The following is a 17,702-nucleotide window of genomic DNA, read 5'->3' on the forward strand; positions in this document are numbered from 1 at the left end:
AGGTAATTGTGGTAAAATTTTAAAAATACGCAGTTAATTCTTCTGTGCTTATAAAAGTCTCATGTTATAAGAATGGAAAGAAAAGTCTCACTGTAGTTTCTGTAGCTACTGTAAACGTGTAATTGTAAAATTATGTACAGTTGCTTCTAATAGTTTGCAATAAAAAGCCCAATAATATTGTTGCCTGTATATTACAACTTATTTTTGTTTATTTTTAAATAGTGGAGCTGTTTTCATTGCCAGATAATACAATGTGTTTTGTGAATCAGGTCTTCTGACTGGTGTTAAAAATTTGAAATGTAGTTCTGTTTCTCTAGTATGCCTGCCCCTGAAATACTGGAATTCAGGGTATTTTCTCATGTGCCAGGAAAGATGCAAGAATAAATTATACTGTAGTCATATATGCATTAAGTTACTGATGCCAGTATGTATTTCTTTGGCTCTTTCATGTAGTGTTTTTGTCATTTTTTTTCCTCTTCTTTCAGGAGGAGCATATTACTTAATTTCCAGAAGTTTGGGACCAGAATTTGGAGGTGCCATAGGTCTGATTTTTGCATTTGCCAATGCTGTTGCAGTAGCAATGTACGTTGTTGGCTTTGCAGAAACAGTTGTGGAGCTCCTTAAGGTATATTGATTGCGTTAATTATACTCTATCCAGATTAGACTTGTCATTTTTTGCCAGAAGTTTTTGTTTTAAGAAAACATGGAATGAGGTTGAAGGTTACTGCAGATTAGTTTACTGATATTAAATAGCTTTTCGATACAAAACAAATTATCACTGGTGTCAAACTAAAACTTTCTACACTGTTTCTCCTTGAAACATATGAAGAATTCACAGTGAATTCCTAAACAGATGTTGAGAAGGGTGGAGGTACAGATACATGATGTAGAACCGTAAGTTTGTAATACTAAGAGTCTTAGTAAGCATTTCTGTCATAAGTGATATTAACTTATATTAAGTTTCTTTTCTTGTTAAGAGCAGTTTCTTAAGATAAACATAACCTGTTGTAATTTTTGATGAAATGAAACTAAGGAAAATTTAACCTTTCAGAGAAGGGAAAAAGTTTGGAGTTCACTGAAGGAATTAAGAGTAAATAATGAACAACAAATTAAATCTGTAAATACAGGATGGTAGCTGTTGCTTTGCTGATTAATTTTTCTGACGCTTCAAGACAGACCATTCTCTATGGTGCTGTGTTATGATGAAGAATGGTTATTTTCATTTACAACGATTAGGTGGCTGAAAAAAAACAAATCATCTCTACAGGGAATTTTAAATGAACAAATATGTAATACAGAGGTTAACTGTTACTAGTAAATTACAGTCTGTAATAATACAGTTCTATTCTGTAGTAGGGAATACAAGTACCTGGTGAAGTATATGACTTGTTTGCTTTTGTTTTGTCAGGAAAATGGAACACTGATGATTGATGAAATGAATGACATTAGAATTATAGGAGCCATCACTGTAGTTATATTGTTAGGTATTTCTGTTGCGGGAATGGAATGGGAAGCAAAAGTAAGTAACTGTTAATTTCTCCTTTGAGTTCTTCAGTTTTGTCTATATTTTCTACTCAGCTCCCTGATTTATTTTTTTTTGGTATCATGTATACTCAGTTTGTTAGCAGTCAAGCAGTGGACAGTTCTTTTATAACAGCTCTGTCGAGCGCTAGCTTGCACAGCATTAGGTGGCTTTGCTCAACTGCAAGCTTAGGTGAATCTGATAACTTCAAAAGATCTGTTTTTGATGGCTTTTTCAAGTAGGTTAAAAGTTACTGCCTTCTGAACAAAAATAGCAAAACAGGAAACACAGTAACATGAAAATTTTCTGTCAGTGGGAGCTTCAAATGAGCTCTCTGATTGGAAAATGTACGTCCAGAGCTGAAGCCAAGCTCAAGTAGTGTACTGTGGGTTTTTTTGTTTGTTTTACTTGGAGTAGTCAGTCAATAGACCCAGCATTGAAGAGGAATGTGAAGGCTGTTGCTGATGAATGTACAGGAGGGCTAAGATACTTTTCTTATCTTTTTGTCTGTATGGTCTTAGATAACTCTATGAAACCAAACATACACAGATCCTAGGATACCTTAAGGTAGAATCTGAATTACAAGCCTACTGATGGGCAACCTGGCTTGCTCATTTTTTTTTCTGAACTAAAAAGGCTCTTTCTGCGTACCCCTCTGTATCATGCTCACTTGTCTCTTTTTTTTTTTTTTTTTTTTTTTCAAATAATTGAGCAGAACCTTATTTTATATTTTAAACTTATATGTCAAGATGCTACTTGTAATCAAAATGAGGGCTTTTTTTGTTGTTGCTGTTTCCAGCTGTAGAAGTAGAGATTGCAGAAAAGGACAGTAAAGATAAATGCATTTCTTGCCTCTACTACAGGGAGAAAAGAAACAAGAAAAAATAATTTTAACAAACACTTTTAAGTTGATCAGCATGCTGCTTTGAAAATTGTTTGCTTTTCTCACCATGTCCTCTCTGTAACTTGTATTCATCTGTATGCATTTAACTTTGAGCAATGCTGTTCTTAACCAGTTAATTTTTGTTTTGAAGGAGCTAGCTGCTACTGAACCTGTAGTCACTGTTGTTTCAACCTTCAGCTCTTGTTTTTCTCTGCAGCTTGAGTGATTTCATGACAATAACTTGCATAGAAATGTTCTCACGTTTAATGTCTCCATATTAAACCTGAACTGTTATACTCCACAACCTCATTTTTACTGGAAGTTTAATAGGTTTTTAAAAATCCCGCTCAGTGTGAAAATCAAGGCTGTTGGCTTGATTTCTACAACGTAAAAAAGCAGCTATGGTGATCTAATTGAGCTTGTCAAACAAACAATCCATGTGGGTTAACATGCAGCTCAGCGTACCAGAACACTGAATCTTTCCTCTTGATAATAGTATCTATGATGTTACCTAGGACTTAGAGAATTCCTTGTAAAAATAAGGGAAATTTACAACAACAGCTTTGAAGCTGACCAAAAAAGCTTATAAGATGACAGTTTCTGGAAAACCGTGCTTCAGAAACAACTTCTTAGAACTCAGATTCTTACCACTTGACTTAATATTGAAGTCTTCGAAGCCCATTTGTTCTAAAGTAAGATTATAAGTGAAGAAGAGATTTGGAAGATATTTTTAGCTTTGTGGGAAAGCCAAGGTTCATTACTGAATACATCCAGTTGGAATTGCTCTGTAGTAACTTCATACTGAATTTTCCACTTAAGGTTACTGAAGATTTCTGTAAGCACTGAGCTGCATCCTTACACCTCTTACTTGTTCTTCCGTACACTTGGCATGTTCTTAACATGGAGTCTTAAAGTTGAAGCAATAGTTTTTTTTTATTCTGTCATTTCAGGCACAGATAGTCTTATTGGTGATCCTCATACTTGCTATTGGAGACTTTGTTATAGGAACATTTATTCCTTTGGACAGCAAGAAGGCTAAAGGTTTCTTCGGTTATAAAGGTATGTTGGAACAGCTAATATAGTATAGTATATTTATGAAAAGTCAACTTGTTGTAATTGAGTGAAAATCTAAAATACTGGGTGAACGTGTAAAATAGCTGGTAGTTCTATTTAACTGTAGAGATTGTCCTGATTGTTTCAAACTTTTGCTGTTTGTTAAAGTTCTAGGATGTAAAGTTGGTGCTCCCAGCTTAATATCGATCACACTAATTGCTATAGTACCATATTATAATAATTATTCAATATTATAATTGTGCTAACTTTTCGAAAATCTGGATGAGATTATATGTACTTCTGTTTTCTTGTTTCTATTTAAACTTTTATTTTGAGAAATTGGAGCTTATCTATGTCAAAATGTTTTCTGGTTGATTTTTGTTAAATAGTTTACAGTACTGTGCTGTTAAGGCTTTACACAGAGCTATTAGGGGGCTAGAGCTGGCTAATAATACAGATTCTGTATCAGTACTGGTGGACTTATATACATAAATCTTTGTCTACAGCTGAAATATTTATGGAGAATTTTGGACCAGATTTCCGAAATGAGGAAACTTTCTTCTCTGTGTTTGCTATTTTCTTCCCTGCTGCAACTGGCATACTTGCTGGGGCTAATATCTCAGGTGATCTTGCTGTAAGTAATGAATTAGCAAATCAGCAAATTTTATTCAGAACCACTGAGTGTACCTCTATCCCTGTAATGACTGTCTACTGATATCTTCCTTTCAGGATCCTCAGTCAGCCATACCTAAAGGGACACTGTTGGCTATCTTAATTACTACGTTGGTTTACATGGGAATTGCAGTATCTGTAGGTAAGTAGTGAATATGTTTATTTTTGTGTTCTTTCTGATGCTGTTTTGATACAGTTCAACTGTATCAAAATTTACAGTTTGTAAATCAGTTCAACTTTTATGCATGGAGAATTAATCACAGAATCTTAGGGTCTGATGAGGCCTCTGGGATATCTTCAAGTCTACCTTCCCCTACTAAAGCAGATTCCCTAAAATAGGTAACTTTCTCTTTGGGAAAGTGCCTATATTGATTTTGAATATCTCCAGAGAAAAATACTCTGCAACACCATTGGGAAGCTTGTTTCAGTGCTCTGTTACCATTAAAGTAAATTTTTTTTTTCTCATTTTCATATGGAAATTCCTGTGTTCCAGTTTGTGCCCATTACCCCTTGTTCTGTTGCTGGGCATTGTTGGGAATTGCCTAGCCTCATCTGCTTTACTCCTGTCTGATAGATACTTAAAAGCGTTGGTAAGATCTTCTCCATCTTCTTGTCTCCAGGTCCCATGCCTTTTTCATACAGGAGATGCTCCATGCCCCTAATAATTATGGCCTTCTGTTGGGCTCTTTCCAGCAGTTCTGTCTTTCTTGAACTGAGGAGCCCAGAACTGGATACAGTACTCCAGATGTGGCCCCACTGACAAAGAGTAGAGGGAGGAGGATGACCTCCCTTGACCCACTGAATAGACAGAGCTGTCTAACTTTCGTTGGTAGAGATTTTGATCTTCAGATGTGCTCATTTCCTAAAATGTGTGACCTCTTCAGACCAAAGAGAAGCTAAGATTTCCTTTGCACTGATACTTCTTAACTTCTTGCAATCATTTAGATTAATGTGCTTAGAATTTGGCAGGAGCATGATGCTTGGATTAAAAGACTACATTTTAAGGAAATACTAAACAAATGTGTGTTGATTTGAAGACTGTGGTAGTCAGCTACTTTACCTGAAGCAAATTGTGGAAAAATCTCATGCAACTTACCTTAAGAGCTGTGTGCAGTAAATCTTCAGAAGAATTGAAAGAGCAAACAGTATTTGTATCTGGCCAGCCTTTTCTAGAAGTGATGTCATTTTCAGAAATCTCTATAGTTGTATCTTCATGTGGCCGGAGCACAAACAGTTGTAGGTTGGTCTGAGTAATGTAGAACCTCCATTCCCAGCCTCCCTTCTCCATGTGGCAGTGGTTTTGCATATTCTCAGCAGTACTTGCCATTGTGTTTGACATTGTGTTTGACATTCTCTGTTCTGCTCCAGAGCTTCAGTGGTTGTTCAGATTTCCAATTATTCACAGAATAATTGAATTAAAGTAATCATCTTGTGCATCTTACCTATGATAGAAACCGTTTTCATACATGTCACAAAAATTAGTTTCTGGGTGTTGTATTGAAAGTCCATGCCGTATCCTAGCTATGCTGCCTTCCAATGAAATTGACATTAGTAAGTGTCATCAGTGTTACCACTAGTGATACTTCCTTTGCAAAGATGGTGGTTTTGCTGGGCTTCTTCTATTGGCTAGCATTATAAGGTAGCTCTTCCAAATACTCTGTAGCAATTGTGCCCTGTGGAGCGTAATTATGTACATAATTAGACTTAATTGTATGTACTTAATGTACTTAATATGTACCTAGTTAGATTGACCACAGGCTTCTACTGCCAAATTTGAATGCTTTAGAACTTGAATCCACATGAGCAAGAAACTGATCAATTTGCTGATAGAATACTTTGATCAACTTTCAGACGTAAGAAACTGCAGTTTTTCATGTTGCAAAAGGAACACTTTGCAGACCAACTGAAGATGAAAGTGTTACTGAATCAGAAATGTGCTGCTCTAGTTGCTGCCTGTGTCTTGCAATTAGAAATCTGGTAATTTAAAAGACTGGTGCTATTATGGATGCAAGAGGTTATGAAATGAATGAAATCTAGCTTGCTTTTTTTTTTTTTTTTTTGAGGCACTGGACTATGAATCAGGCAAATGGAAATCCTCATGTTCTGTCCCCCTCCACAAACTATTCCACATTGTATACTTCTATTGTAGAGCTGAGGAAATCATTAAAACTTAGAAGAAGCTGCTAATATGACTGAGTAATAATCTCTAAAGGGGAGTATATTTTTTAATTTAGCTGACTGTATGTACTACAGTGAACAGGGAATTTCAGATTGAACAGAAAGTGCTTAGAAAGAGGAAGGATTTTAGTCCTTGAAACAGAAATGTATTAAAAATTGTTAATGCCATACTCAATGTACCTCTGTAAGAAATATGCTTATGTTGAAAAGTATTGGAGTTTGATGCATGTCTGTAAGTTTGGGCTTGGTCTGATGCTTATTTTTGTGATTGGGTCCACTCTAGGCTCCTGTGTTGTTCGAGATGCCACAGGGAACATTAATAACACCATTATCACTGAACTGACAAATTGTACTACTGCAGCTTGCAAGTTAAACTATGACTTCTCATCCTGTCAGAAGGAGTGTCACTATGGGCTGATGAACAATTTTCAGGTATGAAGCTTTTCTTACATTTGCTTGCTGGATTTTGTGGGGTGTGTTTTTTTTTTTTTTTTTTTAATTGCTTATTAAGAAAAATCAGTAGGCTAAAAATTCTTACCATAAGTACAAAGTTTGTCTGAAATAGCAAAGTAGTACCCTCTAGAAGGCATGAGAAGAGCAAGGTAGCTGTGTTAAACTTCAGCCTGTTTATACTTGGTTGTTTATAAATATTTACTTTTCTCCTTAGTTAACTGCATAGATTACATGTTGAGACTGCAGCTCGCTCCATTTAGCTGTGAATGTCATCATTCACTGGTGTGGATAGATGCAATCATTGTTTAAGCAATGTGTAGCAATCGTAGATAGTTTGCTCCAGTAACTTTTTTTTCTTAGCAAATATGCTTTTAAAAATGTTGATGTATTTTATATTTTTTTTATATTTTATGATAGGTGTGTTTTGAGGCTTCAAGAAATCTAGTTGTAATATTTAAAAACCATTGGCTTGTGGGGCATTCTGTTCTTCATACTTCATAGCTTGTGCTTGTGAATTATTTGTAACGGTCTGAAAGAAACCAAGAAAAACATACTCTTTAGTAATTGAATTAAACTTGCCTTATAGTAGTTTCTGCCCTACGCTTTTCTAATATCCCTACAGAGGTTTGGTTAGAAACTAGTCCATGAATGAAAAGCACTTGTTTTAATGGGTTCTATGTTTTGGTCATAAGTACATGTACCTACATCAGGCTGTCAGCCTGCCATTAAAGTAATTACAGTTTTTACATGCCAAAACAATGTTCCAGAGCAGGCCATTTTATTAGAGTAAAATATTTTCTTTTGCGATCTGTGTACCTGTGTAGCATTGCCCTGTTCTGGTTCAGGAAAAAAAAAAAAAAAATCTAAACTTAGAAACATTTCAGGACTGCTGTTAGAAGGATGTGGAGTGTTGGAGTGGGTCCAGAGGAGGACCACTAAGATGATCGGAGGACTGGAGCACCTCTCCTATGAGGAAAGGTTGAGGGAACTGGGCTTGATTAGCTTGGAGAGGAGGAGGCTCCAGGGAGACTTCATTATGGCCTTCCAGTACTTGACGGGAACATATAAACAGGAGGGGTACAACTGTTTACATGGGTGGATAGTGATAGGACAAGGAGAAATGGTTTTAAACTGAAACAGGAGAGGTTTAGGTTAGATTTTAGGAGGAAGTTTTTCACACAGAGGGTGGTGACACACTGGAACTGGAAAGGTTGCCCAAGGAGGTTGTGGATGCCCCATCCCTGGAGGCATTCAAGGCCAGGCTGGATGTGGCTCTGGGCAGCCTGCTCTGGTAGATGACAACCCTGCATGTGGCAGGGGGGTTGAAACTAGATGATCATTGTGGTCCTTTTCAACCCAGGCCATTCTATGATTCCGTGATGATTTTTGACAGCTCTCCTCATTTGTTCAAACTTGAAAGCCAGTGTTCTACTGTATCATACTGCTAAGAACTAAGCAATGAGACCTGATGCAATCTAGAGATTTAGCTGACTGAGAGACTCAGCAGTCTTTGGCAGTCTGATCTGGAGCTTTACAGAGCTGAATTTTACAATTCTGTGTAACAATAACTTAAACTAGATACTTTTCCCTCTTCTGCAGATTCAGTCTTTGTATTCTAGTTTGCCAGGATGAAAGACATGTCTGATCAGTCCAAATGATGCAGAACCTCATTTGAACAGACACTGTGTCTCTAAGTGACCATGCTAGGTTTGCTCTGAGTGAAATTCTAAGCTTTTCAAGATGTTATCAAATTATTAAGTACTCTGTCTTTAAGCAGCCTAAACTTTAATTTTGAAGGGAAAGTATCCATTAAAACTGACTGTTCTTAAATTCACGGTTCTTTATCTTAACTGACACTTGAAATGCTGTATGCATCTATGATAAAGGAGTAGAGCATTAGAATGGCAGAGGATGATAGTTCCTAGGCTGTATGATAATTAGGCAAGAAATTGCTTTGCTTTTTATTTGGGATTTTTTTGATTATATTAACATCACTTCTTTACATCTGGTTTACTCAACATTTATTGGTAGTCCTCCAATCTGCCAATAATGGTATATTGTATTTCATTCAGCTGATTGAAAATATGATCTTATGGGGATGAGAACCAAACTTGTGCTGTCCTTGTAGATGGAAATGGGAAACAAACAAACTGGGGGATGTGAGTGGGAAGCAAACCTAACTTAGGTGTGGCAAAAGATAAAACAAACCTTCCCAAGATGTTCCCCAAATTCAGTTGCTTTGTTACTTGGGCTGTTTCTTAGTGACTGGATGGTCAAAATGATTTACAGTGCGTATTTTTTTACTTCCATGGCTGAAGTTTCCTTTCTTTTTATTAGCCCATTGAGATTTCTGCCATCAGTCAGTTTACGAAGTTGGACTAAATAGTATGTGATAAGCTACTTTCTCTTATTCTGGATCACATAGATGTGAATGTGGCTTTTAAGTGAAGAGCGTCAAGTATTTTATATACTTTTTGTGTGCTGCTAATAGTAGCTTGTGTAGTTAGAATATTATGCTTCTTAACATTCTTTTTTTTTTTTAAAAAAAGACAAAAACAGCAACAGAAAACCCACAGTGAAACAAAATTTTTCTACTTGCAGGTGATGAGCATGGTATCAGGGTTTGCACCACTCATTTCTGCGGGCATTTTTTCAGCCACTCTGTCATCTGCATTAGCATCTCTTGTGAGTGCACCTAAAATCTTCCAGGTAAGTATGGATGCAAAACCGAGATCTTTTCAAGAATAATTTTAATTAAGTTTCAAATCAGAATTCTGGAAAAGGGACTCTGACATACTGTAATCATGACTCGTAACTGCTGCGTCCAGTAGATTTGCCTGTTTACCTGGTGCTTAAAATGGAAAAACAGCATGCTGTTGTTACTAAATGTAGCCAGAATGTAACTTATGTCAGATTTTAAGTAAGTGTGTCTGATTACTTTCTTAGGAGTGAATTATTACAGATCTTTGTAATGTCACTTATCCAAGACTTTCTGCCTTTTTGAACAAACCAAGGATTCAAATGAGTTGAAGTGAATGAAGTGATGGTTACTCTTGAAACTGGGATCTTACTGGTCATGCGTCCCAGGGTGCTTATATGTGGCATCCAAATGTGCTGCTATCCTTGTTTTTACTCTGTGGAGTGAGGGGTGCATAAAGTCTGTATTCTGTAAATTGCTTTTTCATGGAACTAGGAAGTTCCAAGAAATGAAGTACCACTAGCATACCATTAAAAATAATAGATCAGTTAATTCCTCAGTATAATGGAAGTAGAACCTGTAGCTCTTGAATCCTAATCACGGAATACTTCCACAAAATAATGCAATTGTGAACCAGTTCTTGTTTACGTCTCTTTACATTAATTTTGTTGGTGTTTCCAAATGAATGCCCCTCCTTCTTAAACTCCTTAATCTTATTTTTATTTAATGTTCTTTTTAATTGAATAAAACTTTACTGTTATCTAGTGGACCTCCTTCCCCGGAGTGTCAGTAAGTAGTCAAACGTAAAAGAGGCTTCGTTGCAGAATAAAAACAGAAGTGTTGATTCAGAGAACTACTGTAAATGTTAGGTAAACTTTCCACTTTCTGGAGAAATTGGTTTTGTCCTTAACGAGAGACTGACTGTGAAGTACAGTTAAAGCATTTAGTGAAGAGTGGCCCTTGCTTCTGAAGGATAGAATATTGGAAATGCAAAAAACTGAAATGATAAGACAATTGCTAACAGAATAAGTACAAGTTAGCTTCTTCTAGGAAGACAGCATTAGTAAACATTAATAAGGATATTTTTTACTCAGTGCACGCTAACTCTTTCATTTTATTTTTTTAGGCTTTGTGCAAAGATAACATCTATCCAGGATTTCAGATGTTTGCTAAAGGTTATGGGAAGAACAATGAACCACTGAGGGGATATCTTCTAACATTTTTAATTGCTCTTGGATTCATACTAATTGGTTAGTTTGAAATTAAAGTAAATCTGAATCTCCTTTTCGTCTTTCATAAAGCATTCTTTTCCATCTCGTGACTTGATGATATTGTCCCTGAGGTCTAACGCACAGCTGATTCCTAAGTGAGGATTCTAACTTTGTTTAGTTTAAGGATTTTCTTCTGTATCCTAAATATCTCAATGCTTAGAACTGGAATAAGTCTGAATTGAACAATAAGTAGATTTTGCTTTTCCTAATCACTTCAGGCATCTGTTGTTACAGTCAGTCAGTGAATGAAATACATTTTGTTTAAAGTAGAATGACATAATTTGTTGTAAATATGAAAATTTAATTTAGATTTTAATAATTACAAATGGCTTCAGTAAATGGCAAGCTTATATGAACTGAACTTTTTAAAATGTTCTTCATTTACACTACAAATGATAGAGATGATTGCTGCTGCTGTTGGCAGTAGTGAAGAGAGTCTAGGTGAAGGATTACCTTTGTTCTAGGAAGATGGTGAACTAATATTGCTATGTTTGCTCATATGTTCTGTGCTAGCACTCTCAGCTCTTCTAGTTATGTTATTTTATCCTTTATCCTGAGGTGTGTGTATATATATGTTGTCTTAACTGCAACAAGGTGACTGGAGGCTTAATTATAACAACTAAATGCTTGCAAATTGACACATTGTGATTGCTACTTTTTAATAGAGAGGGTACTGGTCTGAATTTTTTTATACCATACTGCCTTATGGAAGAGCTTGTTGCTTTCCTTTATCTCTTTCTTTGAAGAGAGAATATTCATTGCTGTTGCAGTGGAATTGATAAATAATAATGCACTAATGCTAATACCAATAATTCAGATTTTCAATTAAAATGCAAGCAAATGAACATGTTTGTCACATTTGTTCACACTAGTTTTCCTCTTACCATTTGCCATAGATGAGTATCTCTTGTTCTTACTAGCCTTTTACTTTTTTTTTTTGTTTTGGACCTAAGACATCACATAAAGAAATCTGACTTCTGGAGTTCTTCAGAACCCAATATATTACAGCACTGTTTAATCAAACCATGGTGGGAAAGAAATTCTCTCAAGTTATTTTAAGAAAGCATATAGTAATGAGAAGAAGCAGTTGTGGAATGCTCGATGGGCATGTAAAAATGCTTATTTTTAAAAAACTGAAACTTTCATTTCCTGACTATCAGAAGATACCTCAGTTAATACAAGACATTTAAGTTAATAGCTGCATTTACTGGAAAGCACAAAGTGATTTTGCCTATGTAACATAAAGTTAAGTCTGAAATGTACAAAGCCATTAGATGGTATATATTATAACATTCTACTTTATTCTTGTTTTGCAGCTGAACTGAACGTCATTGCTCCAATTATCTCTAACTTCTTCTTGGCTTCATATGCCTTGATTAACTTCTCTGTGTTCCATGCTTCTCTTGCAAAATCTCCAGGTAGGAACTGTATTCTCGGGTTCAAAGTTTATCTTGCAATTCCTAAATGCAGAAAAATTCAAAAGATACTAACATAAGTGAAAGTCTGCTTTAATTCAATACTGAATGTCTATTTGACTTTCATGACACATCTAAGTTATTCTTAATATAATATGTCCTTGAGTCTTCCAAAATTTGAAGGATGAAATGATTCAGAATAGCTTGGGAGTTAACAGTATTTGTCACTTTTGCTGAGGAAACAGAAGATAATTCAGTACTTGTTCAGTAGCTCTTGAATAGATCTCTAATAATATGCCTCAGCATCTCTTTTCTTATCAAGTATTCTTGAGACTATCTGTTCAAGAAAGTTTTCTTGCTGAATCAGTTTCTGGTGTTCAAGACCCACTCTTTTGTCATCTTTGGATTTCTCTTATAATATGTTCAGTTTTCTAGCCCAGAAGGAAATAGTGGGATGAGCATGTTTTTGTAGCCTTTGTTTGGTATGGGAGGCCGGTTAAAATATAAGACTGTACCAAGGAACAGTACTTGCAGACTATTGTTCACCTGGTCTCCTTTGCTAAAATATCCCTAAATGTAACAGTTAATGCACAGCTGCACAAATGTGTTTGTGGAGTATCTGTATGAGGGGGCTTTTCATATAATGAAGATTTCTGTGTGGAAATAGTAAATGTACCTAAAAACAGTTCAAAGTAGAGAGAGAGAGGTATTAGCTGATGACTTACGTTACACTTAGGCTGAGGTTTTGCTTTGAAAGGAAAAATCTATTTTCTTGAAACTTGTTGCCAAAGGTACCTCTAGTTTGCTTCAATATATGTACTGGCATGAGCATCTTCAACCTTTAGAGATAGCTTTTAGAAGACAACATTGAGAACTTTTACGTATCTGTGCAAGAAAAATGTAAATTATTTTGATAGATGGTGAAAAATTAAGTTTTTGTAAATGTGCCAAAGTGTCTATTTGTTATACTACTGAAACTGGTGTGTGTTATGGTGAAATGCGATTCAGAGCACTAAGCGAGGGAGAAGAGGAATAGGACCTTCTTTCTCTTGAATTAAATTATTTCCCCCTCATTCTTCTCTTATCCTCCAAATCAAATTTTGACTAGGTTGGCGTCCTGCTTTCAAATACTACAATATGTGGATTTCTCTTGTCGGAGCCATTCTGTGCTGCATTGTGATGTTTGTCATTAACTGGTGGGCCGCGCTTTTAACATATGTCATAGTCCTTGGTCTCTACATTTATGTCACTTACAAGAAACCAGGTATGTATAGGGGCCATTTCTGGTTCTAGTGGGCAGAAGAGGAATGTGGAAGATGGACAAAGTGCGTGTGTGTGCATGTGTGTGTTGGGGTTGGGGAGAGGGGAAATAAGGAACCTAAGTCTGTTTGATTCAAACTTCTGAAAGCATATTGCTAGCCAGAAGTGAAAGGGAGTATTTCTTTACCTTTCCAATTGGAAAAATGATTTTATTAGTATCTGGGTTTTTTTCAGTACACCATTCCTATAGCTTTGAAGAGGACTACATACACTCTTCCTCTGAGAATGCTCTATAACTGTAAGTGAAAGATGGAGCATATCTGAGCCAAAACATGCTGGCAATAAGGAAAAGACCAAATCCTGGGCTGTGTAGTTTCAAGTGTTTGAATCATAAGGATCATAAGTTCATTGTAGCTATCAAAAATAAATGGAAATAAATAGCAAATACGCTGGGAACTTTAATTTCCCTACTTAAAAAAAAATATCCATGTAGTACTGCTTAATCTAGACATTGTCCTCTTTACTGCTTAAGTTATTCACAGAAAGTAGTTGACTTGTTGAGGCATTGTTTTAAGGTTGCGTTTTCCTTTGCTGTGATGTAGCATAGCTCTAAGCATCTTCTTTCCAAAAGCATTATTTTTGCAGCTTTGAATTTTATTCTCTTTAATGTTGCAAAAAATTCAGTTCTTTCTTTCTATTTGTAAAATAACAAACTCTTATTTGCCAAAACTTCCATGTAAGTTTTATCTTTAATTGGAATTGCATATGTAACTTGAGGGTTTGTTTTGTGTAGTGTAGAACACATTGAGGTGTAGCTTAAATATTGTGTGTTACATGATTTAAGAAAAAAACATGTTGAATAGCTGTAAGTAAAACACTGAAAATGTCATATTTTACAGATGTAAACTGGGGATCATCAACTCAAGCTTTGACTTACTTGAATGCATTACAGCATTCTATTCGTCTTTCAGGAGTGGAAGATCATGTGAAAAACTTCAGGTGACACTTTTATACAACAAATTATTTATGCTGTGTAATCAGTAGGGTAGACTCATGATGATTGCCATGACAACATTAAGCTGTTTACTTCCTGTGGATTTTTACAGTTTTGAATTTAATTATCATGGAGATTGTCTGGACGTGGCTAAATGAACATTTTATTTTAGATTAAGAGTCCATTTCAGAAGCAACCCAATAAATGATGACCAGCTATTCACCGTCATGCACGATACATCATGTTTTCATGGAGTGCATCATGATCTATGAATTGTGTTGATTGTTAATGAAACTGAGCTGGTAGATGACCTCCCAGCAGCTAACAAGTGTTCAGTGCACATAAAGCTAAATCTGATCTAAGCTAAAATCCCAGAGATGTGTGTACTGTCCTAAACACCAGTCTCACATTAGATATGTTCTCATTGCTGTGGTAAATGCTACAGCTACAGACATGTTTGACACAACAGAAGGAGTGAACTGGTTTGTTATCAGCCTCTGACAACAGCCCAGGAAGAGCTTACTGAAATAGGCAGTATCTTGCATTATTTATTCCACTTCATGGGAGCAGGCAATTCCAGAGGAAATATGCTCTAAAAAAGCCGTTTAAAAAAGCATGTTGACTTACTAGACTTTGAGGAAATGGTTTATGAAACAGCTCTTTCTGAAATCCAAAGGTTTACGTGACATTAAAATCCCTGATTATTTACAAACACTGTCTTACCTCTGATGCCAAGTTGCACTGTTGTCAGCAAAATAGTCTGACTTCAGAAACTGATTTGTTGTTTCTTAGCCATCAAGAGCAGCAATTTTCAGTCTTAATGCAAATCTCAAATTTGGCATAAATAATTTATATTATCTTGCTATAATTAGTGTAGCATTGTCTCTAGTGCAAGTCTGTTTTGGATCGCAGACTGAAGAAACAGACATTACAGGAAAATTCTTGCCAAATAAAACTTCTTGCTTGTGCTGATAGTGAGTGCTCTGCTGGCCAGTATGCGTTTTAGGTTCCATTGGAAGTACTTCAGCTGTTTTGTTCAGAAGTTAGTATATAACCTTTTGAGTTGTAAACTTCACTAATTATTTTGTGAGGAAAGTATAGATCTTCTTGCCAGGTGTAAGCACAGGAGCTTTAGGGTAATATTTTTTGGCCTGATACTGGCTTCTCCTATGTAGTTTAGAAAAAATAAATAAATTTCCTGGAGCTTCTGGAGAGATGGATACTTCACTGATTCTTGTCTTAAAAATGAAGTCTTCTACTTGATCTTTATAATTGATTAGTAAGAATGGCTAGAACAACTGAACTTGCAGTTGTTTGACTTCTCAGTGCTAACAATGAGAGGAAAAATTGTGTAAGGCCACTTTTCCTGTATGACATAAGAATTGTAAGCTAGAAAGTGTAGGGATGTGACTGACTAATAGGGGAAGAAATTTACCTGCCTGGCTTAGTCTTGTCTAAAGTCTGTTTCTGATCTTTTTAAATGTGTAAGTTTTCAGAATTAATGGGATTTACTGATTTATTTATTTATTAGAAACCAGTTGCTCATAGATCTGCTGACAATTGTGGAAGATTGATCTTTGCTTAATTTAACATAGTCTTGTAAGAATAGATGAGGTTACTGTTTTCACTGAAGATTGTTCTTTTGGGACCAGCATTTAGAATTAGCTTTTCTAAACTATATAAACTCTCAAGATAAACAGTACTGTAACTATTTCTCCCAACTCTTATTCACAATTTTAGGCCACAGTGCTTAATTATGACAGGTGCCCCAAATGCACGTCCAGCTTTACTTCACCTTGTCCATGCTTTTACCAAAAATGTGGGCTTAATGATCTGCGGCCATGTACATATGGTAAGTGTATTCTATCTTTAAAGTTATATTGTGTTTTTGTTGTTTTTTTCCTTTAACAAAACTGTCTCTTTCCATTTTAAAGAAAAGCTATAGTATCCTGGGGTGTTGAAGTAGAGTAGGATCTATTCATGTATGTGTCATCACCATTCCCACTTAGGTGTGATGCAATTTTAGGGAGTTATGAAAGTTGTTAAAGCAGCTATTACAGACATCTGTGCGGTATGCTTTTTATATAATCTACTTGTACTTAAAGGGATCTTGCTCTGGTAAATGTGGAGGATATGCATGAAATATGGTGGAGAAGGGGGATACTTTGCAAAATTATTATCTTTGATCATTTAGCACTTAAATTCCTAGCAAGCCTTATAGGAGTAAAGTGAACATTGAATTACGGTGTACGTCTCTTTCTGTCCTTGTATCATTTGGTCTAAAGTATTCCATCAGGCCTTGTTTGGAGCAGTATGTGAAAAGTTTTCCTCATTGTGTTTCCGTGAAGCAGATATATTCATTGCTATGCTAATATTTCTTATACACCCTAGCCTAAAGAAAGTCTTACTGAGTAGTAAATTTTGTATCATTTAGCTGGTAATTTAGAGCTGTTTTTAGCTTCTAACTAGCTTTAATCCTGATTTGTTCCACTGGCAAAGTGAAACAGTGATTATTTCTAGTTATTATTAACAGTTTTTTTCCTCCCCTCCTTCTGTTTCTGACCAGCCCTGAGTATTTCAGTAACTTTTCATCATTTCTGTCAGGATGTGAGAGTCCTGGGAATGGGGAAAAGGTTTGTTCTTGGGAACGTAATTTCAGCACTTATTGCTACTTCACAACAACAACAACAAAAAATGAAAAACAAACATAATCACTTTAAGCACAAGAACAGAATGTGTCTGTCTTCTACTGAACACCAGTATTGGTGGGACAGAAGGAAGCAAACTTCAGATTGTTCATCACAATGCTATTCTGAAGAACGGTTGTCTTAATACAAGGTGTTTGTTGTACTACCACCTGTCCCAAAACTGCAATTAGCTGCGTTGTAGCTGTTGCATCTTTGGTAAATGTTACTGAATGCACTTTAGAGCAGTAGGATCACAAAGTTTTTTGCTAGATATTTTAGTGTCACTCTTTTGCAAATACAGTACTAAGAACATCTAAGTAAATGTAACATTTAAAGTGTGACTTTAGTACAAACCTTGGTTACTCTTCTATATGCTTCAACTTAACCATACTTTCTAAATAAGACTTATCATCTAAAATAAAAAAAAAAAAAGAGCAATACAGAATTGTATGCTTTTAAGCAGATATTGCCCAATTCTGTCTTCAGTAACATAACTTGAGCATTTTGGTGTCTGCAAGGAGCACAGGGATACATACTGATGCAGGTCATTAAAAGAAAAAATGAAAGAAAAGATGACTTTGCAACATGTTTGTTTTTTTGTTTTTTACAGTCACAG

The 17,702-nt window shown here is 35.7% G+C and overlaps 1 protein-coding gene across 3 annotated transcripts in view; it reads left to right on the forward strand.

The window, feature by feature from the left end:
* Positions 1 to 17,702, forward strand: part of SLC12A2 (solute carrier family 12 member 2) — a 52,757-nt gene that overhangs the window by 19,115 nt on the left and 15,940 nt on the right. For all 3 annotated transcript variants that reach the window (XM_052701077.1, XM_052701079.1, XM_052701078.1), the window contains exons 5-16: positions 486 to 625; positions 1,409 to 1,519; positions 3,356 to 3,464; positions 3,965 to 4,092; positions 4,188 to 4,272; positions 6,592 to 6,740; positions 9,363 to 9,470; positions 10,586 to 10,709; positions 12,047 to 12,148; positions 13,254 to 13,409; positions 14,305 to 14,404; positions 16,140 to 16,251. In XM_052701077.1, the coding sequence (XP_052557037.1) occupies positions 486 to 625; positions 1,409 to 1,519; positions 3,356 to 3,464; positions 3,965 to 4,092; positions 4,188 to 4,272; positions 6,592 to 6,740; positions 9,363 to 9,470; positions 10,586 to 10,709; positions 12,047 to 12,148; positions 13,254 to 13,409; positions 14,305 to 14,404; positions 16,140 to 16,251 (1,424 nt within the window). The remainder of the gene's footprint in view (positions 1 to 485; positions 626 to 1,408; positions 1,520 to 3,355; positions 3,465 to 3,964; positions 4,093 to 4,187; positions 4,273 to 6,591; positions 6,741 to 9,362; positions 9,471 to 10,585; positions 10,710 to 12,046; positions 12,149 to 13,253; positions 13,410 to 14,304; positions 14,405 to 16,139; positions 16,252 to 17,702) is intronic.

This window comes from Tympanuchus pallidicinctus, unplaced genomic scaffold, assembly GCF_026119805.1.
Source record: "Tympanuchus pallidicinctus isolate F22 unplaced genomic scaffold, pur_lepc_1.0 scaffold4, whole genome shotgun sequence".
In the NCBI taxonomy this organism is placed as follows: domain Eukaryota; kingdom Metazoa; phylum Chordata; class Aves; order Galliformes; family Phasianidae; genus Tympanuchus; species Tympanuchus pallidicinctus.